The following is a 27,015-nucleotide window of genomic DNA, read 5'->3' on the forward strand; positions in this document are numbered from 1 at the left end:
GTAGTTTCATTTGAATTCAACGTTCACTTTTCAAATGAATATCTCAGACATTTGACCATGTGCCCCGAGTTGGTGTTACCGGTAACTGAGCACGTGTTACATTTAAGCTAGACTAAATAATTTATGACAAAACATGATAAGAGAAATCGCACATGGTATGACAGAATGTTGTTATGTAAAATGTTATGATATAATTCTAAACAAATGCGAACTTATAAATATACTTGTTATATAAAACCTAATATATATTTTAATACTTATCTGATATGCTAACTATTTGATATTTTCACACTCCATTCCACTCCTCTCGTTTTAATGTTTTATAATCGTTTTCGTTTTTAACGTGAAAAGGGAGAGGATAATGTTCTCAGAGTGTTTCGTCCCTCCAAGAAGTGAGGTAGAATAGTTAATTGTAATCTGTCACAAAAATATTGTCGTAAAATTAAACAATTACACCCGAAAAATTGGTCAAACACTTTAAAAATATATAAAACTCCTGGAATACGCCAATCTTGTGACCAATATTATTTGTATTCATATACTAGTACTTTAGATGGACACTCAAAATACGAGGGCGCGCGATACTTTGGTTGGAACTGGGAGGGCGCTATGCATTACGTCATTTCATCTCCATACAGTGGTTCATCGGGAGATCACTGAGCAGTCGCCATTTTCACAGTCTGTTGTGTGTTTTGGTTAGGAGTCCATGGAATTCTGAGGAAAATTTCAACGTTAACTCCGTAGCCTGGGTTTGAGTTTACGTCACTAATAGGGGTACAATGACAATTCTACCAAAAAAGAAGGCTAACAAGGAGAAAAATGACAGTGACGGGGGCGAAAACCGTCCCCATTCTCACGGCTCTGCGCACAGTTCCAGTGACCCGAGAAGCCGAGCTAGGAATTCGCCCCCAAGATGGCCCCTAACTCCATCGAGAGATGAAGGGCGCACCCCTCATGAAACTCGGACTAATTACGAAAGACATGACAATCTAGATGGGGCTAGTGGAAGTACACCTCACAAGCGAAGACACCGTGCTTCGTCGTCTCCTCACCGGGGTGGTCGGAAACATAGGGACGTCGATGTCGGTGACCTCGGTGCCTCGGCTAGCTGTTCCAGCGAAGCCGGTTACAACAGTGGCGACGAGTATGACAATGTTTTCTGCACTGGTCCCGAAAAGGACGTAGACGAGGTATTACACCTTTTATTCAAACATTTCCTCGAGATTTGTCCCAATTCAGTAGGCGCACACTTCTCATTTTTGGCAAATCATATTGGTTTTGACGATACGAAATTGTAAACAAACGTCGTCATCATAATTAATATGTAATACTAGTATACAGACGTTTATTTATAATTTGTAAACTTCATATGTACGTAACAATGTAATTGTATGTAGTACTAGTGGCTGCCTTGCTGTTAGATTCATTCATTAATATAGCATTATTGAATGGGTCCAACAGCAAAGCTAATACGGTATGATTAATATTACATTTATAGGTTAACGTGATTGTATGACTTAGAAGAGCCGAGTTGAAAGGTTTCTCCTTTCAGTTTTAACAGAAGGCCCTCTCATTTACCCTACATCAACACTACATAATAATATTAGTTTCTGTAAAACCACCTTGAATACGTGCCAGTTAACAGGTAAATCGTATGTTGTGGCCAAGGGGAAAAAAAATCATATTTTTGAAGAAGTAATGACTAACTTCAACTTGATGGTTATATTTCCTCATCTCAAACCTATATTAAATTGAATAGAAATAGTAGTTACATGGTGTTTGTAGGTGGGTGAATGTATGTCATGGGGGTGGGGGTGGGGTTGTCAATCAAAATGAAATAAAAACCCAACCAGCCTTCCCAGTACTTTATCTCATTACTTGGAAATGATGTATCAGTTATTAAAAAATAGGTGTCTCTACATTCCATACATTCCAGGACTTGTAAATATACATAAGCTCGCCATGTGAAATACTCACAAAGTCTATGGTGAAACAATAATTACTGGAACTATTATTTTGTAATCTTGATCACATGCTACAGTATATTTTGTGGTTGCTTAGAACTTAATGGTACACCTTTGGTAACACTTGGTAATTATCTCTGCTCTGGAACACATGGGCAAAAATTCATATTTGATAAACGTACGATTAAAACAAAACTATATTCATTGTATTTGCTTTATTAGAAGTGCAACTTCAATAGAATCGATAGAATAATCGTATGATGAATCAATAGAATGATTGTATGATGAATCATTGAATCTTATTTCGACCACTTATATGCTTCCAATAGAACAAATACAGCACCTGAATATAAAATCAGATATTTTTGTGAAAGTATAAAATATGGTCTAAATTTGGAACAAAAATTACTCTAAATTTGTCTTTCCTAATCAATGTACAATACTGTAAAATGACTAATTTTCACTGGGTTTCAATTACACTGATTTAGCATTTCAGGCATACTTAGCAGATTTAAAATTCACTGTTTTATCATTTAGATAATATGTTCTATGCTCAATTTGACAGATTCACTGGGTTTTAATTTAGCACATTTTTCAGTCAGCGAGACAAGCAAAATTAAACCCAGTGAATAATGAACCTTTTCACAGTAATTTGGCCATGGCCTCACCTTCAGAATCTGTTAAGGCCATGTGTATCAATGGCAATTCAATATCCTGTCATATTGTTTATGTTCATTGCCATATGCTGTGCCAACTCTGATTTGTCGCATATTTAGGCTCATCCAATCGGATCTACACTGAAACATGTATGTCGTCAGAAGAAAATATAAATCAGCAAAAAAAAGTATTTTCAGTGTGGCAGATATTCTATAGTCCAACAAAATATCAATTCTAGATCTCAGCAAGATTAAGGATTTGAAAAATGAGCACCAAATACCAGTGGCTTAGAAAAACTACAGGAATACATTATTATATTATATACCATTATAATGTAGATATTTATCATTTTAAAAGGTGAGCAAAACACAGATGTTGTGATCTATCGGGTATTTGCTATAGCTTTCATGACACAGTAATTAAATGTATGTAGGAATATTTATCAAGATAATACATTGTGATACTAACTAAGAATGGAAATTTGGTGGATGCAGTAAAACAAAGCATAAATGTTATCTTTTTACTATTACACAACACAGTGCTTTAACTGGAGTCTAGTGTAAACTGCTTTCATTTCACTGGTATGTGAAAATCAAATTTTGTAGCAGTGAAAAATAACTGTTTCTACAACGTGGACTCTCTGTGACTTTCACAAACTTTTGTATTCATGTATACCATAAAATAATCAAATTGTGAAAATTAAGTGATTTTACAGTATTTTGATTCACAACACTTATTTGTGTTTATACAGTTATACACAGTTTTTTTCCTGATTTAATTTTTAAATGAGCACTTTGTTATATAAGGTCATGGTTAAAAATGGAGCAATCAAATACTGTAAAGGGGTTAATTATTCACTGGGTTTTAATTTTGCTTATTTTGCTAGACTAGAAAATGTGCTAAATTAAAACCCAGTGAATATGTAAAATTTAGCATTGAACACATTATCTAAATGATAAAACTGTGAATTTTAAAACCCACAGAATATGTCTGAATTGGTAAATCAGCAAAATTTAAACCCAGTGAAAATTAGTCGTTTTATAGTTATTACTGATACGTATTAGGTAATTGTTGACGTCGTCTTCTAGAATTCTGGAAACGTACCTGATTTGGCAACTGGCCAAATGCTTGGAACAATGGAATAATACTAGACTTAATTATTTGAGTATGATAACATCCTTTCTTCCAAAATTCTCTATAGATTTCACACCACACCACAATTTTCATTTTACAAGTCACATACTTGCTCATACTAATGACATTTTCTTTATTTTGAAAACAACGTTTTGCAAGGAATGGAATTAATGCCTGTATTTCAAACTGTTTCATTGATACCAGAATATCAAAGTTATAGTTTCTAATTTAGTGAAAACCAACTGCTTTCCTCAGCTTGGTGGATTTTCCCAATCCAGTACCAATGTTGTTGATTCATCGGCACTTTGGCCAACTGCCATGTTACAGTTTATCTTTTTTTTTTTGCTCATATGGCCCAGCACAAAATTAATTTTTAGTTCCCTTTTAGAGAAAGTCCGCAAATTAAGGCTATTATTTTTGGATCTGTCTGTGAATGCACGTGTTTGTGGGTTGTGCATTTCTTTCAATCCTGGTGCAAAGACAATACATGATCTTGTATGTATACATATCAATTTTGTTTTTGATCAATTGTGGCAGACTGGTGACTAGGACGCAGAATAGAGCTAAATCCTAATACTTGTACATGTCTGAAACCAGTTCTTAAAAGATGACTGGGCTAATTTCAATAAAACTTAACTTGTTGATTTGCAAGTGCGCGTTGTTTTCAAGATCTGATTCAAGATGGCAGCTATCTTTTCTCTAGCTTGTAATAACCAATTATGTTGGTACACAGACACTATTTTATAAAATGCATATATGTATTGTTTTGTGATCTGATTCAATTTGCCTGCCTGGAGTCCAATTTGATAGTAAAATTCATAAAATCTTAATGCTTCTGTTCCAATATTTTCCCCAAAATGTATGCCCATTCATGTGCCCTCAATGAATTTTACTATCTAAGGATTTGTACATGTAACATCATTTCTTAGGTTATGTTAAGTTTGTACATAGACAAAACATTAAGGTTGGTTTCGTTTCTAAATAATCCAATTCGTATTACCAGGTATTATTAGTCCCCGTTCGGACGAAGTCCGAAAACGGAGACTTATAATTCGGTCTCCGTCCGTCCGTGTGTTCGTGCGTCCGTCCGGAGTCATATCTCAGAATCCCTTGGACCGATTCTGTTCATTCTTTGCATGTGCCTCGTACTTTATGTGGGACATATGCACATGCAGTTGTTTAGCGATTCGATTCAAAATGGCCGACTGGCAGCCATCTTGTTTTTTGAAAATGTTGTATTTTGGACATGCTTTGTCAGTTTTCATTCAAACTTGGTACATAGATTATACATGTTAGGATACATGTCCATGATGATTTATTTCACAATTGGATCAAAGATGGCCGACTGGCAGCCATCTTGTTTTTTGAAAATGTCGTATTTTGGACATGCTTTGTCAGTTTTCATTCAAATTTAGTACATAGATCATACATGTTAGGATACATGTCCCCGACCATCCGGGGGTTCCTGAGTTTGTCTGTCCGACCGTCTGTGTGTCCGTCTGTCCATGTGTCAGTCTATCGAACGTCATATTTCAGAATCATGTGGACCGATTCCATTCATTCTTTGCATGTGCCTAGTACCTTATGTGGGACATATGCACATGCAATGGTTTAGCGATTCAATTCAAAATGGTCGACTGGCAGCCATCTTGTTTTTTGAAAATGTTGTATTTTGGATATGCTTTGTCAGTTGTCATTCAAACTTGGTACATAGATTATACATGTTAGGATACATGTCCATGACGATTTATTTTGCAATTGGATCAAAGATGGTCGACTGGCAGGCATTTTGTTTTTGTTTTTTTATGCATTATCTTGGACGTGCTCTGTCAGTTTTCATTCAAATTTGGCACATACATGTACTTTATACATGTTAGGATGCATGTCCATAACAATTCGTTTCAAAATCTGGTCAAGGATGGCCGATTGACAGCCATCTGACTTTTTGGCCTTACTACTATATTTCCACAATTTATGTACCATTTTCATTCGTATTTGGCACATACATCATACATATCAGTGTGTTTCATAATCAGATCAAAGATGGCTGAATAACGACTGTTTTTATTTTGGCCATATTACTATGACACGAAACACATGTTTTGATGTAAATAAACAATCTGTTGTATACGCCACTTGTATTTATATATACATGTATTTATGTACACCTTATTATTTATATTTATTATTTTCTTTCATTACTGAAATATTATTTAATTATGATTTGAGATATTTTATACATATAAAAAAGTTATAAATATTAAATTCTTTTAAAAACAATCTGTGTTGCAGCATTTATTCGCAAACCAATTTTCAGCATATTATATTCTTTAGTCATTCTTATGGGAAGTATATACAAACTATTTTGTGTGTTGTAAATGATCAGAAAGCTGTGTTATATTATTTACATATCATGCAAAAAAATGAATTATTTATGAATAAATACCATTTAAGTATGCTTGTTATTTGTAAATAATAATACAGATAAATTTGAATAAGCTCATTGAATGTAAATAACAAAGCATGAGCATCTAAGTTTAAAAATAATTGTGACGTTGGTGGCGTTTTCGTGATTTATAAAAGATTTTGGGTCTCTAAATTGTTAATAAATAAATACAACATTTCAGACTTGTACGGGGTAATATGGATATGGTGTAGAAGTTTTTATAGAATATGATAACTAAATAGTGTAAATTGACATTTTTTGCACACACTTGTATTGCTTAATAATTGGTGTACAACACATGACATATTTTGCATATGCATAACAGATTTGTTTTGATAAAATTTACTTGACATTCTTCCCATTCTTTATACTATTTCACTGTATTTCCAATATTATATTACACTCTGAAATCAAGCATATAATTACAATAAACATAATACCCAGGGCCTCTATGACAATAGTAACATTCTCCACCTTGGTACCAAACATTGATTGACTTGTCCGTACTTCTCTCCCACCAATAAAATCATTAGTCTCTTAGAATCCATTACTGCTCATCCACATATATTCTCCGAACCTAAATTAATTTGTATATTTATTCATAATATTTATAAACGTTGTAACTTGGTGTACATTAGTGAAACTGACAGTCTTCTTGATTCCCATTTTAAAAGACAATTAAAAAAATCGCTTGCCCTGGTATCGGGTATACTGTATTAATTAATAACCCCTCTGCACACTGATTTCATAAATGTAACAGGTGTTACTATTAAAGATACTCACTGTCCCCAGTTGGTGTCAATTTTGATTTTAATCCATTCCCCTTGCTTTGAGTGCTCTCTCTCTCTCTCTCTGGTGTAACTCTTCTTAGTTTTTTAGTTATATAGGATGTTGACCCCAAATGTTTGCTCTTTTGAAGCCAAAAAAAAAGGTTATGCTTCCAGTCGCAGGGAAAATTTACAAGTGATGTCGTTTTATTATTTTTAGCTCCGCTGTTGACTTTGACGAGCAGAGCTTATCATATGAATGATTTTCCATCGATGTCCGTCGTCGCCGTCATCTGTGTCAATGTTACTTTTTCGACTTCTTCTTAAAAACTACAAGTCTGAATGCTTTACATGGCGTCTGTGTCAATGTTACTTTTTCGACTTCTTCTTAAAAACTAAGTCTGAATGCTTTGATACTTGTATGTACCTTGGGTAGACCTCTCCTAGATTTGTTTTCGTGAAGATTTTTGTAATTTTTAGGAAAAATATATTTTTTACTTCTTGTTAAAATGATATTGCATGTGATTGCTTTGATATTGCATGTATAGATACTTCATTTGAACCTTTCTCAGATTGGTTCATTTTGTGATGATATGTTTAATTCTCTAATTTTGGTGAATATTTTTGTAATTTTTGGTAAAAAGTGATATTTTTGACTTCTTCTTAAAAACCGCAAGTCTTATTGCTTTGATAGGTATCTCAGGTAGACCTCTCTCAGATTTGTTCATTTTGTGATGATATGTTTAATTCTCTAATTTTAATGAATATTTTCGACTTCTTGTTGAAAACGGCAAGTCCGATTGCTTTGATACTATACATATTGTTCCTTTTCTATTGATATCTTCAGTTCTTTAATTGAAATGTGCATTGCTAACAGCGAAGCTATCTCAGCCGATAGACTGCTTGTTTTTGTATTATAATTCAATACCTCATCAACACAAGGTGTATGTTCCATATTTCACAGCTACTTAGATACATTGTTTTGAATACATGCAATTAAAAAATTAACTTCAAAATTAACATTGATTTCAATTGATTTGAAACAACAACAACAGCAGCATCTTCTGAAACAGAGATGTTCTCAGAATTCTACTATACGTAGCAAAACTTTTTTGGTCATACATTGTTTGTATGTCCTCAATCCACAAGGTGCATCAGACAAAGTGACTTGCTAACATCTTTGCTAAGCAGAAGCCAGTTTAAACAAAATCAGTAGACATATCTAAGAAGACAGTAACTTATGTACATGTATGCAGAGTTTTTTATTCTATCTTGACCTTATTTTACATGTTCTATGTTACCGTATTGACTAAAGTTTGTCTTGTTACTTATAGATGGAAAGAAGGTTTGAAAAAGCATTAAAAGAAAAAAGAGGTTTTATTATCAAGAAAATGGTTCCTGATGGAGCTTGTTTATTCCGTGCAGTCGGTAAGTGGTTGCATGGTGACTCTTTATCCACTCCATGGACTATTTCAGTACCGTACTCGACCGCGTTAGCGCCCATGCCCGGGCAAGCGCCCACCCCCACTTTTGCGCAATTTTTATATTTGGGCTCACATTCGGCAAAGCACCCACCCCTTCAAAATGCAACTAATTTAAAACTTGGTCTTGCGTAACGAATCTTGGTAATCGTTTTTATATGATACAGCGTGGATATCGACCGCTGTGAACATGTTGTGAATGCGTAGAACGCGGTAACCGTGCGTAAACTACGCTTCGACAATGACCTGTTAATACAAGTAAAATGCGGTAAATATTTCATGCCATATTCAGTTTACCTCTCAAAAATGGCTAGTTACTAGTTTTTTGGAAAAACCATGTCGTTTATTCGCTGAAATCAATTTCAACAGATCGTACTTCGACATCGATAATTCACTTCCGCATTGCGTTACCGGAAAGTCTTCGAGAATTTCCGAAGAATTGTGTCAGTACAACACAGCATTGTGATTGGTTAATAACCAACTTGACCCATTAGGTCAAAGGACGCCGCTGCAGGTGAAATCTGCAAATGCATCATGGCGGAAAGTGAGAGTTTGCGTACGATCCAACACCTTCGTCAGTGGAGATAATATGACAATTTTGACTTCGACTGTGTTCCAACAGACTCAAATGTTTTTAATTTCGTAAATTCTGGTGGTACGTAATAAATATTGTAATAAAATGTGCATATTTTTTGTGATCATTTCTGTTTCTTCGTTGTGAAAATCAATGACGACTCAACTAATTTCGTAATTTGATTTCCCTCAAAGACGTAATCTGTCGCTTGATGAATCAAATTTTTCATTTGCACTCTTTTTCGAGGGGGGTGCTCGGGTAAGCGCCCACCCCTAAAAAATCGTGATTTTCTGAGTTGAGGCCCCTGGGCGCTAACGCGGTCGAGTACGGTAGTACACATCACATCTTGTGTTTTATTCTACATATATTGTAAAATACTTCGCTATTTTCATTGAAGGAATAATTCAGTGAAAATAAAATTCAGCGAATATACCTTTTTTCCTATATTTTACATTCAACACGTCAAAAATCAGTGAAAATAAATTCTGAACAAAACACCCAAAATGTCTTTTCAGCGAAAATTTATTCCAGCTAAAATAAAGTATTTTACAGTATTGTGCATTGTACAATATTATGTGACAGTGACGGCATTATTTATTCATGGGGTTCATTAATATTCATATAATACTATGAGATTGTCACCTGATATCACTTGTTCATAGAGCCCATTTGATATGAGTGACAGCCATTTTAAGGTCAAAAATGCATCAAAATCACACTTATATAATTTGCATCATAGTCGTGTGTTAAAGATGTACCGGTATACTCGGTAATACTCGGTAATACAGAATATGCTAATTTATAGCTTGCTTATCTTGGTGATACTTTATTAGTCCATTGCACAGTAAAATCATATACATTTTAGCCAACTAAGGTGTAAATGTCTGATAACAAATGATCTGTTGTGACAAAGTTGCCCTAATTTGTTTTATCAACAGCAACACATACACATTCAACAGTGGAAGCAGCGAACAGCACCTTTATTTTATTTTTGACGGTTCTTGCCAATCAGTCCCTATCATCAGTACGACTGCCTATATGCAATGCTTCATGGCATTTTTTTTGTTTTTCACTACAGCTGATCAAGTATATGGAGACCAGGAAATGCATTCCATTGTACGAAATCACTGCATGGACTATATGGTGAGTAATTATAATAATCAATTATATACACAGATTTTAGATAATTCATTCATGATGTCATACAGTCATGAGTATCTCTCTCAGCAAGGTTGGTTGGATTGGAAAAATTAGTGTTGTGCACACAGGGGTTTTTCTAGAAAGAAACTGCAAGAATGAGCACTGCAATTCAATGGTGCCACCAAGTTTGGAGATAGGGTTCTCCCCACCAGGGTGTGGAGGTTTTTGATAATTCTAAGTTAAAATGGAGCATTCTATGGCTTCCTTGGGGCCAAAATCAGACAGGTCACAGTTAAAGACAGTGGCCACATGTGATCCTTGGTCAATCACAATTTTATGGTTGCCAGAGGATCTGCTCCCCAGGGTAAGGGGGTGCATGGCATGAGGGCACTGTTCCCTTGTTTAAAAAAATCCTTCGCACACACATGCATTTTTTTTTCGCAAAAAACACATTGTGATTACTGCCAGGAATTTTGCTTCAATACTGTGAAATACTTATTTTTGTGTATGAAGAAGAGCATGATTTTTTTTTCTTGCACAAAACAGTACCACAATTTCCTTTGTTCTTTTGCTGCATTGATTTCATTGTTTTTTTGCTCTGTACAAAAATAAAAATAAAATGTTTTTCAAACGAAAAGTTAAAAATTTTTGAATCCCCTTTGTCATTCAGCATGCATTGGTCGCAATGTCACAAAGTTCATTGCCTGGACATGGTCAGTGATCTCTGGTGCAAAGGCACTATATGAATGAGGTACTGGTATTTCCTGAGATCAGGGTGTGTCTCATTTTTATCGGCTGTCTGCAGTTAAATGAAACCTGCCTCAATTCACAGGAGTTTTCCTTTCAATGCAATTTCATTTTAAATTTGTTTTCTGTATTTGATAATTTGTGCTCCATAAGTAATTAAAACTGCAAATAACTGTTGTAAAGCAAATACCGGTAAGGATATATCTTTGCAGTGTGTTTGTATTGCTAAAAAAAGATGAATTACCATTCATTCATTGTCTTAATCTGATGACATTGAAAAGCATGTACATCAGTGAACAATTATAGTGCTTAAATCTGATATATATTATCATGTTTCTTTTCTTTTTTTCAGTTAAAAAATTCTGATCATTTTTCTCAGTATGTAACTGAAGATTTTAATGCTTACATAAATCGAAAACGTACAGATAATTGTCATGGTAACCACTTAGAAATGCAAGCGCTTTCAGAAATGTATAATAGAACAATAGAAGTTTACATGTATGGCACAGGTAATGTCAACATTTCAGTTTCAACTTCTTGAAATGAAATATGTCCAGTTTTCTAGGCTTTCCTTTTTGAGTTATTTAAATTTTTATTGGCTAATGCTTTTGAATGATGTTCAGCTTGCATGGGATTTATCTTTGTGATGAGTTACTTTGGTGTGCAGTAATTTGAAGGAAGAGTCAATCTGAGTGAATATTCAACCATTTGCCCACAATTTGTGCATATACATATCATCAAATATTTCACATAATTGTTCCTTAACACCTCTTATTTTAAAAATATTGTGTTTGGAAACGCAAGTTTTTATGCATCAGAAATTACATTTTGATAATATTTTATGTGTGACTGAGATAATAGTTTTTGGCAAGATAAACAGACAACTTCATTTTATTAGTCTTCATTAGTTCCCGTTCAGATGCAGTCCGAAAACGGGGACTTGCGTTTTCACCTCCGTGTGTGCGTCCGTTCGTCCGTCCGTTCGTTCGTTCGTCCGTTCGTCTGTCTGTCCGTCCGTTCGTTCGTTCGTTCGTCCAGACCTGTATCTTATAAATGCCTGGATTAATCACAATCAAACTTCACACATACATCTTACATAATATTATACATATGCTCATTAATTTGGTGCATGATCTGTTTCAAGATGGCCGAATGGCAGCCATTTTTGTGCTAAAAAATTATCAAAATCAAGCATTTCTCGGCTGTTTACAGATGGATTTTGTTCAAACTTGATATATACGTTGAACATTATAGGACCTTGATGCACATAGTTTTGTTTTTCAGATAAGATTCAAAATGGCCGACTGATGGCCATTTTGTTTTAATGAATGTGGTTCTTGTTCCATATCTCTGACTTGCTTTGACTGATTATGTTCAAATTTTAAATATTCATTATACATCATGTCATAGATATACAGATATATTGATTTGACGATCCTATTCAAAGTGGCCAAATGATGGCCATTTTTGTGCTAAAAAAAGATCAAAAATCAATCAGTTATGGATGGATTTTGTTCAAATTTATAACATCATTAAACATTATGGGTTTCTAAAGCACGTCATTTTATTTTTCAGATCGGATTCAAAATGGCTGACTGGTAGTCATTTTGTTTTAATGATTGGGCTTCTAGAGCCATATCTCTGACATGCTTTGACTGATTATGTTCAAATTTTATATATTCGTTATACATCATGTTATAGATATATACATGTATTCAAAATGGCTGATTTTGTTTCAATTAATGCTGTTCCAGAGCAATATCTTTCGATATGGACAAGTACTTGTTTGATGATCAGATACAAATGTCAATCATTTTATGTTAAACAATCATCATAATAATCATATTCCTGACATGGTTATATTCCAGCTATATTTCTATAAACAAAACTATACATTTTAAATTCGATAACTAACAGGGACTGTGCCATGCATGGCTTGTTTTATTTTTATTTCAGAACCGATGAATACATTTCATGGTAGTCAGCGTACAGATAATGAACCAATCCGTGTTAGTTATCATAGAAATATTCATTATAATTCAGTTGTTGATCCATATAAAGCCACAATTGGTGTTGGTTTAGGATTGCCTTCATATGTACCTGGGGTAAGTTGTAGGTGGTTTGGGATGGCCTTCATATGTACCTGGGATAAGTTATAGGTGGTTTGGGATGGCCTTCATATGTACCTGGGATAGGTTATTTGGAATGGCCTTCATATGTACCTGGGGTAAGTTGTAGGTGGTTTGGGATGGCCTTCATATGTACCTGGGATAAGTTATAGGTGGTTTAGGATGGCCTTCATATGTACCTGGGATAGGTTATTTGAAATGGCCTTCATATGTACCTGGGATAAGTTATAGGTTATTTGGAATGGCCTTCATATGTACCTGAGATAAGTTATAGGTGGTTTGGGATGGCCTTCATATGTACCTGGGATAAGTTATAGGTGGTTTGGGATGTCCTTTATATGTACCAGGGATAAGTTATAGGTGGTTTGGGATGTCCTTCATATGTACCTGGGATAAGTTATAGGTGGTTTCGGATGGCCTTCATATGTACCTGGGATAAGTTGTAGGTGGTTTGGGATGACCTTTATATGTACCAGGGATAAGTTATAGGTGGTTTGGGATGTCCTTCATATGTACCTGGGATAAGTTATAGGTGGTTTGGGATGGCCTTCATATGTACCTGGGATAAGTTATAGGTTATTTGGAATGGCCTTCATATGTACCTGGGATAAGTTATAGGTTATTTGGAATGGCCTTAATATGTACCTGGGATAAGTTATAGATGGTTTGGGATGGCTTTCATATGTACCTGGGATAAGTTGTAGGTGGTTTGGGATGGCCTTCATATGTACCTGGGATAAGTTATAGGAGGTTTGGGATGGCCTTCATATGTACCTGGGATAAGTTATAGGTTATTTGGAATGGCCTTAATATGTACCTGGGATAAGTTATAGATGGTTTGGGATGGCTTTCATATGTACCTGGGATAAGTTGTAGGTGGTTTGGGATGGCCTTCATATGTACCTGGGATAAGTTATAGGAGGTTTGGAATGGCCTTCATATGTACCTGGGATAAGTTATAGGTGGTTTGGGATGGCTTTCATATGTACCTGGGATAAGTTATAGGTGGTTTGGGATGGCCTTCATATGTACCTGGGATAAGTTATAGGTTATTTGGGATTGCCTTCATATGTACCTGGGATAAGTTATAGGTTATTTGGAATGGCCTTCATATGTACCTGGGATAAGTTATAGGTGGTTTGGGATGGCCTTCATATGTACCTAGGATAAGTTATAGGTGGTTTGGGATGGCCTTCATATGTACCTAGGATAAGTTATAGGTGGTTTGGGATGGCCTTCATATGTACCTGGGATAAGTTATAGGTTATTTGGGATTGCCTTCATATGTACCTGGGATAAGTTATAGGTTATTTGGAATGGCCTTCATATGTACCTGGGATAAGTTATAGGTGGTTTGGGATGGCTTTCATATGTACCTGGGATAAGTTATAGGTGGTTTGGGATGGCCTTCATATGTACCTGGGATAAGTTATAGGTTATTTGGGATTGCCTTCATATGTACCTGAGATAAGTTATAGGTTATTTAGAATGGCCTTCATATGTACCTGGGATAAGTTATAGGTGGTTTGGAATGGCCTTCATATGTACCTGGGATAAGTTATAGGTGGTTTGGGATGGCCTTCATATATACCTGGGATGAGTTATAGGTTATTTGGGATTGCCTTCATATGTACCTGGGATAAGTTATAGGTTATTTGGAATGGCCTTCATATGTACCTGGGATAAGTTGTAGGTTATTTGGAATGGCCTTCATATGTACCTGGGATAAGTTGTAGGTTATTTGGAATGGCCTTCATATGTACCTGGGATAAGTTATAGGTGGTTTGGGATGGCCTTCATATGTACCTAGGATAAGTTATAGGTGGTTTGGGATGTCCTTCATATGTACCTGGGATAAGTTATAGGTGGTTTGGGATGTCCTTCATATGTACCTGGGCTAAGTTATAGGTTATTTGGAATGGCCTTCATATGTACCTGGGATAAGTTATAGGTTATTTGGAATGGCCTTCCTATGTACCTGGGATAAGTTGTAGGTTATTTGGGATTGCCTTCATATGTACCTGGGATAAGTTATAGGTGGTTTGGGATGTCCTTCATATGTACCTGGGCTCAGTTATAGGTTATTTGGAATGGCCTTCATATGTACCTGGGATAAGTTATAGGTTATTTGGAATGGCCTTCCTATGTACCTGGGATAAGTTGTAGGTTATTTGGGATTGCCTTCATATGTACCTGGGATAAGTTGTAGTTTATTTGGAATGGCCTTCCTATGTACCTGGGATAAGTTGTAGGTTATTTGGGATTGCCTTCATATGTACCTGGGATAAGTTATAGGTTATTTGGGGTAAGTAAGTTATTGGTCTGATTATCATCAGTAAAGCAATACATTTGTATTTTCACTGAAACTAATATTAGAAGTTGTACCATGCAATCTCTCTTGCTATTGTAAAATATTGTTTTACGTTATGCAAAAGTTTTAACTGTCACAACAAAGGTTCCTTTGTCTCTGTGTTTGCATATATGCACATCTGACCAATAAAGATATACATTTGGCAGTATTCAAACTAAGGTTATAGCCAGTGTTCTCCCCAGACTTCATGTCAAGCATCACGACCAATTTGCATAACAATACATCTAATTTGCTTAATTATATTTGCATAATAATCAGTTTTTCCCAACAAATTTGGTCAATCTACAATTAAAGATATTTTTATACCTGATAAATTTTATGTCATTTGACTGCATGTATTTTATTTTTTTGTATCAAGTCTAATAAAGTTTGAAATAGAACAGCATAAAAAGGAAAACAAATTGAAAGACTTGTTATAGCCAGTCAGTGAATATAATGTGTTATCTAAGGATGTAACTGGTTCATCATTGTGTACAATTTTTAGTGTCCATGTCACTGTCGGTTCATATAAATGTCGGGGGAAACATTTTTTGGTTAAATTTATAAAGTCGGCGAGATATCGAAATATGTTGAAATTAATAAATCAATAATTAGAACAAAATTCTACAATGGCAATTTGGCACTAATAGTCTGCGATTTTTCATTGCAATATACCTTGTGAGTAACGCTACGATCACCGTAACATTGCCAGCTGGAGGCACTGCGTTGTGCTGCTGTTGCGATCATTGGTATCTGACTTTTTGATGTAAAATACACAAATTGTTTATTAAAATGATTCATTGACTATTATCATAGGCAATACATCAAAATCGGCAACGAGATGTTGTTTTTAAACATTGCGGGAAAAACGTGCACTCTGCGCCGCCATCTTTGTTACCTCAATCAGAACCCTCTGTAACCCAGCATGCATCGGTCACAAGGTTGCAACGTGCATTATGTCGCCTTAGGGCGGCGTTCTTCGATACTAAGGCACCCTATGAATGGGGTATTTCCAGAGGTCAGGGTTCATTTTTTCTTAACCTGTCTCGTCTGCTGTTGAATTATTTACACTTTTCTTTCCAATGCGACTTAATTTCACTTGTTTTTGACTCCCATGTGCGAAGCACAAAATGGGAGTCTTTGCAGTTAGTGTGTCTGTATGTGTGTATGTGTGTATGTGTGTATGTGTGTATGTGTGTATGTGTGTGTGTATGTGTGTATGTGTGTCCGACTGTTCCACTGCTATCTCAAGAACCATACATCGGTTTTTGATGAAACTTGGTGCATAGATGCTCTGGGCCAATGCGCAGATTTGATTAGGTTTTGGTAAAAATCCATGCTCGTTAATTACCTAATTTGCATGATAATTAGCTAATTTTTAGCTGTTCTATGACTGTTCCACTGATATCTAAAGAACCACTCATTGGATTTTGATGAAACTTGGTGCATAGATGCTCTGAACATATGCGCAGATTTGATTAGGTTTTGGTAAAAATCCATGCTCGTTAATTACCTAATTTGCATGATAATTAGCTAATTTTTAGCTGTTCTATGACTGTTCCACTGATATCTAAAGAACCACTCATTGGATTTTGATGAAACTTGGTACATAGATGCTCTGAACATATGCGCAGATTTGATTGATTTTTGGTAAAAATTCGTGCATATTAATTACCTAATTTGCATGATAATTAGCTATTTTTTAGTGGTTCCATGACTGTTCCACTGATATCTAAACAACCACTCATTGGATTTTGATGAAACTTGGTACATAGATGCTCTGAACTAATGCAAGGTTTTGATTAGTTTTTGGTAATAATCCGTGGATACTAATTACCTAATTTGCATAATGATTAGTCAATTTTCGGTTTTTCCACTGATATCTCAAGTACTAATAATCACATTTCAATGAAACTTGGTACATAGATGTCATACGACACTGCACAGTCCTGATAGTTTTTATGGTAATATCAGTACATATTAATTACCTAATTTGCATAATTACTTAATTTTCAGCATTTGATATAAGTAGTTAGCATTACATTTCAATGAAACTTGGTACTTACATACTCAAGGACTATGCAGAGATTGATTGTTTTCGATAAATATTTGTGCATATTAATCACCTAATTTGCATAATTAGTTAATTTTCAGCTTTTCCACGGGTATCTCAAGTACTAATCATCGCATTTCAATGAAACTTGGTACATAGATCCTTTAGGACTATGCAGAGACCTGATTAGTTTTTAGGGTAAATAATTGTGCATATTAATTACCTAATTTGCATAATTAATTTTCAGCTTTTCTACTGATATCTAAAGTACTAATCATCACATTTCAATGAATCTAGAATTATGCAGTCCCAATTAGTTTCCGGTAAATATTTGTGCATATTAATCACCTAATTTGCATAATTAACCAACTTTCACACTGATATCTCAGGTACTATACATCACATATCAATGAATGTACATGGATGCTGTAGGACAATAGACAGACCTGAATAATTGTGGGTTAAAATCTGTACATATTAATTACCTAATTTGCATAATTAACCAATTTTAAGCTTTCACACTGATATCTAAAGTACCGTAAAAACTCCAAAATTTCGACCGGTTTTAAATAATTGGTGTTAGAAATGTGACGTGTTTTTAGAGTCAAAATTAAGGTGCATTTTCGGACGGTCGAATTTTTCAGAATAGAAATCAGCAAATGAAAAAATGGGGATGATAGACAGTGTGCTTCATTAGTTTTTAAAAAACGCAATGTCCGTCAATTGACGTAAACTTCCTCATGTTTCACGGTAAAAGCAAAGATCGTGGCCGAGTTGTAACTCAAAATCTAAACAAAGTCATCAATCAGTATTATGACAAGCAAAACAAAACATCAAGACGCGGAGAAGAGGTCAGCACAAAACTAATAGGTCAAAAGACAAAGCTGTCTCGCACTACCTAGGAAAACTTGCGAATGTTCGAAGTACAGGTACCCATTGGACAAAAGATACATGGAAGTTTAGCAAACGATCTCCCCGACCCAGTGCAATGTATCCGGTTAGAATCAAAGCTCACGTGTCCCTTATTTGAGGGACCAAATTCTGCCGTAAATTCGCCCCTGGATTAAAAAATAAAATGGGATTTAAGAAAATAAAATGGGACTTTTAAGGTGTATTTTGGCGTCATTTTTCGGACATTTCAATCAATCCTGCCGGCTAAAATAGAGTCTAAGTTTAACCGTAGTCATTGACGTCTGTCTATTCAAGAGTACACGTGTATGATTTTTATCGTGACTAGCGTGAGCGGGTAAGCTTCCTTTCGAGAATGAGCTGTTATCACTGTGAACAATGTTAAATTATTCTTCAGATGACCAGTTTATTTTTTAAAAACAACTAATTTTTTTATTTAAAAAAAATCATGCCGTTTTCGCATCAAAATCCAAGCCAAAATATCGTACTACAACATCAATCTCTTCCGCATTGCGTTCAATAACATTAACATATTTAAATAAGCTATGGTAATTTGAACACGTTGGCATCATCCAGCTTTTTGATTGGTTAATTAGCGATTTGACCTATTTGACCTAAGAGAACATGGCGGATATCCTACAGCATCAAACGTTTATACGAGACCGGAATCATTCGCTTACGATGAAACTAAGTTGACTTTTATTTGTATTTCATAACCATTCAACAAATTTATTTTGTGTACATTATTATAATCACTACTGAGTACAGTAATAATCAACAATTCAGAAACGCAGCATGCCGAGATTTTTGTGTTCGTTTTTATTTGAAACTTCGTTTATTTAGAATATATTTTCATTACCAATAAAATAAAAATCTCTCAGTCAATCAGAAACCCGGATTCATGCCTTCGAGGAAGGTCCCGTTTGAACGCTCACATCGGTTTTTTTTTCGTTTGAGGGAAAACTAAAACTGGTCGCAATTTTCGAATAAGAACGAGTCGGCAATTTTTAGTGGAGTCGAAAATTTGGAGGCAAATAAAACACCGAAACCCGGCAAATAAATAGGCGATCGAATTTTTAGAGGGGTCGAAATTTTGGAGTTTTCACGGTGCTAATTATTCCATTTCAATGAAACTTAGTACAAAGATGCTCTAGGACAATGTACAAACCTAATTAGTTTTGGGTAAAAATCTGTTCATATTAATTCCCTAATAAGCATAATAATTCATAATTTTTTGGTTCTAATCACATTTCAATTAAACTTGGAGACATAGATTTTCTGTTACATTGCGCAGACCTCATTAGTTTTACACTCAAATCTGGTCATATTAATTTTCTGATTTGCATAATTAGTTTTCAGCTAAGTAATTTCGAATTATATTTAATGTGTCTCCAATACTCTCAGCACATGGGAGTTCTTTCTAAGCTTTCTTTGATTTTTAATTTTGGGGTAATTTTTGTTTTTGGATTCGGAGGCTCTGCACCCTTGAAAGACTTCACAACTTATTGCTGACTTCCGTTTTTACCACTGTCTTTGTATGGCTAACAAAAGCGGGATTACCTTTCGATTAATACATGCTATTGCTTTAAATTCGTGCAAGACGAGACTGACACTTGTAAACAAAGCAATAAGCATCACAAGCAAGTGACCAAGCGTCACTGACAAAGGGCAAGCATCATGGCCGAGTGTCCAAGCGTCACGGTACCGTGTCACTTAAGAGGCCTGGGAGAACACTCGTTATAGCTATAAAACTTTATTGAAATGAAAAGATAGCAGTCCAAAGTCTGTAACCACAAATTTACAATCACTTTTTTGTATTTATGGTTATTTAGTAATTTACAGATGATTTTGAATCATAATTTGGAGAGGTTTGTAGAAATTTTGCATGTGTAATAAAAAAAATATACCTGTCTATAATGTGGAGTGTTCATCTATAATGACAGGTGGCTGAATAAAAGTGCAGTAACAATAATATATTTATGATTTTTAGAAACATTGAATGACAACATTTTTACTAACTTTCGAAATGATTCTATCAGTGTCCTTAACACATTTCATGATACCGGTAATTTTTGAAACTGACACAAAATGAATCCTGTTAATATTGTGAGAATTAGAAATAGTTAATTTTGTATATTTGATTTTAAAATAATTGAAACTGCAGTACATAGCCAACAAATTTAGATTTGACATAATTCTCATGGTTATTAAAGGCCCAATTTACTTGCCCTGGGCAAGTGTGAATTGGAGGTGTGGCTATGCTAATGAGTGTTGTTAATCACTTGCATAGCCTATGACGCATCCTGTTTCAGCGGTCCAACATCAGGTAACTTTGATTGACAGTAGTTAATTATTCAAGATTAGTAGCGCGCCCCTTTCCCCGGTTCGTGTTTTTGACTTTTATCCGACAAAATCTCAGCTCGTACACTATTTATTGTCATAAATACTAAACACAGTCACTGCTGTGATATTCGTAGTCACATACATCCACTTTGGCATGACATAATCGACCTGTAAGTTAGAGAAAACGCTTTTTCACCGGAGCTTGGCTGTTACCATATTGTAGATATGTTGGATATCTTATTTTATACTTATTTTGATCAAAACAAAATCTTGAATTTTCACAAGGAAATGTGTTTTGAGTGGAGCTAATACAGTGTTTGGATTGTTGGTGCAGACCATTTTTGATATTACTGGACTGTGTTCAAATGCATCTTTCGCAATAAAATACTTTTGCAGCATTTGAGGTGTTACCATGGTCACTGCAACACTTTAATACAGTTTATTCAGATGTACCGGTAATTAGATATCAGTCTGCTTGCTTACAGTTTGATAACAGAAAACTCACAAGTGTTTCTCTTATATTTGTGTTTAAGCAAGCTGATACAAATCTATTACATGATGCTGTGAAAGTTTCCGAAGATTGGCATATAGAGCATGCTATGTTAGAAGACAAACTAAAAGCCACCGACTGGGAGGCCACTAACGAGGCTATTGAAGAACAAATAGCCAGGGAATCTTATTTACAGTGGTTACAGGATAATGAAAAACGAGCCAGAAAAGACGAAACTGTAAGCATATATGAATTTATACCAATGATTAGAGTTGTGCAGCCATCGCTGTTTGAAATATGTAATCACCACTAATCACAAGTTTTGTTAAGAAGGGGGTGTTGGTTAAAATAGATATCCACTTAGCTTGTTCAGTTGGCTATTTTGTATTTTTTAAACTTGCAACCTAAGTGTTACATTTTGGCCTCCTCATCCTACTTTTCTAATCTAGTTGCCTACTTCGGAAATTAGGAAAAGCCCTGCTATAATTGACTCAATATTCAACATTTTCACCTTTTTAACCTTTTCACCACCAGTTCCAGTTCCCTCTTTTCATCACAAATTCACAAAACATTCCTGCACTTTTCTTTAGAAGATTGGAACAAAAATAGCTGAATTTTTGAGTAAAAACTAAAAATTGACTCAAATTTTGTCTGTTGGCTCCAAAATTAGGGTTCATTTCTAGAAATATTGCAGAATATAAGGAAAAAGTGAAGACAAATTTGGGCGAGAAATTTAGGTGGTGAAAAGGTCAAGATGAAAATTACATCCAAGCCCCCAAGAATTACTCATGTAATTACTTATGTCATCAAGAACATTAGTGCAGGTTTCTTTGTCCACATTGACTCATGGTATTAAAATGGGATGATTGCTTTTGTTTTGCAGTCTTGCAGTGCTAGTGCAACGTCTGTGAGTGGTACTTCCAGCAATTGGTGGGACAATGTATCCACATCTGGTGAGGGATCACAACAACAGCAACGTCGTGCTGGAGGTCATTCACCTCTCAGCCGTGGTAGTAACCATGGTTCCCCTCCCCACATTCCTATACAGCCCGTAGAACAACAACAACAACAACATCAACAGTCACCGCTCCACCCAAATGTTGGAAGTCCGTTAGCTAATATTACAGGTAAGAACATGAGAAACTGCAAATTACAGTGAATTTCATTAATGATTTTTATGGAAATTTATAAAATATTAATAAAAAAATTAACCCTGGAAGACCCTTTTGCTTTGTTCAAATGCATACAATATGCTTCCATTGGCTAGTATATAAGATTTGATAACTCCCATTATCAGTCAGTCATTCAATCATTGGCCAGTTTACTGTTGTGTATCCTTTAAAGCAATTGTAATTCCTCTTGTTTTCAACCACCATATCAAATTTATAAAAGATTTATATATAAATATGACATGATGTTATATCTTTACTCATTTGTTCTTCACTTGTTCTACATTTGAATTGCAGAAAACCCATTAATAGCCAGTTTTAGTTCGCCTATCTCTACACCTCCTATGGGATCACCACAGGGTGCATGTAGACCATCCTCTCCCAGACCCAGCACAGCGGGTGCCACAGCATTAGAAACATTTCAACCAGAAACGTATATAAGAGAATTATCCCCAGCTCATTATGGTAAGTTCTTCCTTTCAGGAATATGTGATTTATAGATATTGGTTTTTGGTGTCACAAAAGCTAATATAGTCCCAGTTTAGTCCAGGGAACTGGAACTGGTGGTGAAACGGTTAAAAAGGTGAAAATCTTGAATATTGAGTCAATTATAGCAGGGCTTTTCCTAATTTCCCAGTTTAGTCCCCAAACCGGAACTATTCACTTTGACTTTATTAGCTGGTCCGTCTGGGGTCATTTCTTGGACCTGCATCTGTAACGATTTCTATCAAACTTCTATACAAAAACAAAACATGTCATACATTTACCTACTGGTAAATATACATGTTTTATTCTGTCAAGTATGCCTGGACTTCCAGTCATAAAATAAACTGCTTTATTTTTTTAGAGACAGCTGTATCTGTGATCTGTGACTATCACAATTTCAAATTATTGTATCACACAGAAAATTACACTGTTCTTGTATTTGAACATGTTCACCAGTGGTTTAGTTGGATAACAAATGGCATACAGGCTGTGATCAATCATTCTACTGTGTCCGTAGTAAAGTATTTGATGCATAGATACATAAATGTGGTATCCAAGGGCAAGGCTCCATAATTTCTAAAACAGGATATTTCGTCTTTTCACAAACATCTTACAAAGTGCAAAAAATATTCTTGTTATCTGTTACGCAACTTTTTTCTTGTGAATACAAGGTAAAATTATCTTGGATGCTTCTCCGTCATATGTGAAAATGACAAAAGTATTATTTTATTTATTTTTGATTACATCACATTAAAACCAATTCAACTTTTAATTTCTAGTAAAATAGTTTCTGTATTTATATTACAGGACTGTCTGGTTGGGATGATGATGATGCCCTTCTTGCCCGTGTGTTAGCTGCGTCTCATCAGGAGTATTTGGACAACCTTCGAAAATCTGCTGGTGTAGAACCAGACCATCACCATTCTGGAGGAGCTGGACCTAGCAGCTAAAACAGAACCACCACCATCACGGTGGAGTCTAACCTAGCAGCATATTACTTCTTTTTCTTTTCAAAACAATATTTATGGAATGCGAAATAGAAACCATCCAGACAAGAGTATTTTTAAGCAATTGTCAAGTGAAAACACAATTTTATGTCATGTTTACACATATTTACTGAACTTGCTAAGCAGCAACTAAAATCATGACATGTCAAAATGCTAACAAGAGATTCATATACTATATTCATTAAATTTTCATAGCATGGGAGGGGCAAGAGTAATAATTTGAGTGGTTCTAGATGTTTTTGTTCATGGGTCAGGGGGGTTTACAGTTGTCTGTATTGTATCATGAAAATCCACCACCATGTGATTATACTTGAGCGTTTTAGTCAGTTCCCCTCAGATTTAGGGGATATCAAATCGCACAATTTTGATAAATTCCAATTTTTAATCAGCTCTCATTTCAACATATTAAATTGTGTGCAATTTTTGTTGTAGCCTGCACAAGTGAAGTGAAGGTGAAGTCACGTTATAGTGGGTGATTGGGAGCATGGCTACAAGTATTATAAACACATTAATTATGCAATGTGTTTTAATTTTACTATTTTCACTGATGAACATATTAAATTACAATAGAACTATTTGTTTTATTGGAAAATTTAAACCTCAATGAGAATGATCAGAAATAATGAAAATGAATGCTTTACAAGTAACATGAAACGAATGAGTCTTGCAATAAAGCTGACAACTGGTGTGCCTGTATGCCTTGTGTTAATGCTGTGTGTACACTGCATTTGGTCTTTCAATTTATTTAGGCATCTTGCGTTAACTGTAGATACCCAGTGAGAAATGGAACTACATGTTCACATACCAGATAAAAAAAATCCTACCTCTGACCCCCTCCCTACCCCACCCCACCCCACCCCACCCTCTTCTACAAACAAGGTAAATTTCATCAGGTATTATTTCAAATTGGTTACAGTGCTGTAATTTTTTTTTTATTCTCTGTTTTTAGTTTGAGACTTACACGGAAATTATGACTGGCATAATGCCATTAATATGTGTTAATTAAATTGTTCTGTGTATAGTATTTTCTATTGTCAAATTGGTTGGCAAGGGACACTCAAAAAGTGGAATAATAAACCATGATAAAAAAAATGCTCATGTTTCTGTCGTGTGTTACTATATAACAGTCCCTCAACCTTGGGACTGTGTATATAAGCAGTGTTTATATTGAATGAATGTTCACTAGAGATGCATGCTTTTCACAGATCTTGACACATGCCAACCTCTATTGAACTTGTTTTGTCAGCAAAATTTTGAATCCGTTAACCTGCAGAGTAATATGTGTACTGGGATAAATGCAATAGCTACGATATTCGCAAGATGTTTTAGATGCTTTAGAAGTTCTTGCCTGCGCCAAACATTATCAAGCAGTGCAAGGGATTTGTTTGTTAATTTACCTTCAGCATCATGTGTTGTCAAATTACGCACAACATTCTATGTCAAAATCAATATTTCAAATGCGAATCATTTTTTATTAAGATAAATCTGAGATCCTTTGAGTTGTTTCCTGGATAGCCATTATGTCCCTTCCTTTTGACTTTTTTGTTCCCAACGCATCTAAACAAACATTACTTTCAGCAATGAAATGCATGACTGGATTTATTGTATTAAAGACGAACAATTAATGTGCAATGTCAAATTTCAATCAAAAGTTTTGATAACATTTCCACCAATCAAGAGATTAGAATGTGAACATCATTTGAAGCGGATGTATTGAACTGCCTGGAACTTTATTCTATAGCAAAAGTCTGGTGATTATATGTCAATTTCATCACCAGAATCAATACCAGTACACTTTCATCATGGCATAATCGATAGTGATAATGCCCATCTTTGATTGCAGCCATGTTAGAACATAAAACACCCATACTACATGTACATGGTTTTGAAGTCACTCGTAACTTCTAAACCATGTAGAAAGTGTGTTTCTTGTTCTGACCTTTACATATCAAGCATGTTGTGAATTATTCTATAAACATGTAATGTCAAGTTAACCCATGGTCACTTTTCCCTGGATCAAAGAGACCAATCGCCTGTTAAATCTGGTTTTGTTTACACCAGTGCAAGCAATAGTGGAAATTTAGTATGCGAGGCACCCAAGTGGTTTATAAATTATGTTTTTAAAATGGTCAAAGGGCCTATTTTTGACATTTTCAAGAATCAAAGGAATTGTATTCTTGCTGTATTGATATGTGTAATATGTGGCAATGATCTAGTGTACTAATACGGGGTACATGTTTTTCTTGTAAATAGATGAGTTGTTTCAAGGGATAAGTTTCGAGGAGTCTGGTCTCACTTTAATTACGTACTTTTTTGGATGATTGAAAGGTATCAAAGGAGTCACCGGCAGTAATTGATGCAAGTCGCGCCCAGGTCAAACCTCTAACTTGTGATTCCATTAGAAAAGTGCATTGAATTGTGGGAAAATCAATGTTTATCAACACAAATGTCGCACTTGCGCAGCGCGACAACCACGCCCTTTAAAGTTGAATACTTCTTGATTGAATGTGAAACTTAAAAAGACCAACGAAATTATATTTTAAGGATTGTAATTGCAGCAATTCCAGGCACTGATTTGACGCTGAAGTAGTTCAGGATGTTGATAACTTACTACAATAGGTTACATATTTTGTTTTCACATTTACAGAAGTTGTAACTAGAAATATAAACATCGACAATCAGAGGAATGATTGACAGATATTGCCCCACAATGTTTTTTATTTTTGCTACAAAGTCAGGTACACCTAGACTTTGAGGCGCGTCTTTCTTTCATTCACTTTTGGTCGGTCATCGTGTAGATTGCGTGTCTACAAATCGGCATTTGTCCAAGTTGTTTAAGCACCACGATGGAGAAGCAAGGAGTCAAAAAAACAGTTGAAGTGAGAACAAGAGTTGTCGATTTGTATTTTCGTGGACTGTCATTTGCTGAGATTAGATACATTTATTTATTTATTTATTTATTTATTTATTTATTTATTTATTTATTTATTTATTTATTTATTTATTTATTTATTTATTTATTAACACACAACATCCCCCGGAGGGGATGAAAAGGGTTACAAATCAGATATTAGTAAAAGAAAAAAAAAAAAAAAATATGATCGAAATGGTGTTTCAAAGCAGACAGCTTATAATATCGTCAAACGGTTTGTTACCACCGAGAGTATCC

At 35.1% G+C, this 27,015-nt stretch overlaps 1 protein-coding gene across 1 annotated transcript; it reads left to right on the plus strand.

Annotated features, from left to right (window-relative positions):
- Positions 1-609: 609 nt before the first annotated feature.
- LOC100377438 (OTU domain-containing protein 5-like) lies at positions 610-24,784 on the plus strand. Its single transcript, XM_006822142.3, has 9 exons — positions 610-1,190; positions 8,303-8,396; positions 10,102-10,166; positions 11,263-11,419; positions 12,867-13,015; positions 21,228-21,422; positions 22,068-22,311; positions 22,651-22,818; positions 23,647-24,784. The coding sequence occupies exons 1-9, from the start codon at positions 780-782 to the stop codon at positions 23,787-23,789; spliced, it is 1,626 nt and encodes a 541-aa protein (XP_006822205.2). The 5' UTR covers positions 610-779; the 3' UTR covers positions 23,790-24,784.
- The last annotated feature ends 2,231 nt before the right edge of the window (positions 24,785-27,015 follow it).

This window comes from Saccoglossus kowalevskii, chromosome 3, assembly GCF_978046115.1.
Source record: "Saccoglossus kowalevskii chromosome 3, keSacKowa6.1, whole genome shotgun sequence".
In the NCBI taxonomy this organism is placed as follows: Eukaryota; Metazoa; Hemichordata; class Enteropneusta; family Harrimaniidae; genus Saccoglossus; species Saccoglossus kowalevskii.

Excerpts from the sequence above, each read along its gene's own strand:
- LOC100377438 (XM_006822142.3), top strand. The coding sequence starts at position 780 with ATGACAATTCTACCAAAAAAGAAGGCTAACAAGGAGAAAAATGACAGT. Across the intron at positions 21,423-22,067 it reads GAGCCAGAAAAGACGAAACT|TCTTGCAGTGCTAGTGCAAC; the intron begins GTAAGCATATAT and ends TTTGTTTTGCAG. Across the intron at positions 22,312-22,650 it reads TCCGTTAGCTAATATTACAG|AAAACCCATTAATAGCCAGT; the intron begins GTAAGAACATGA and ends TTTGAATTGCAG.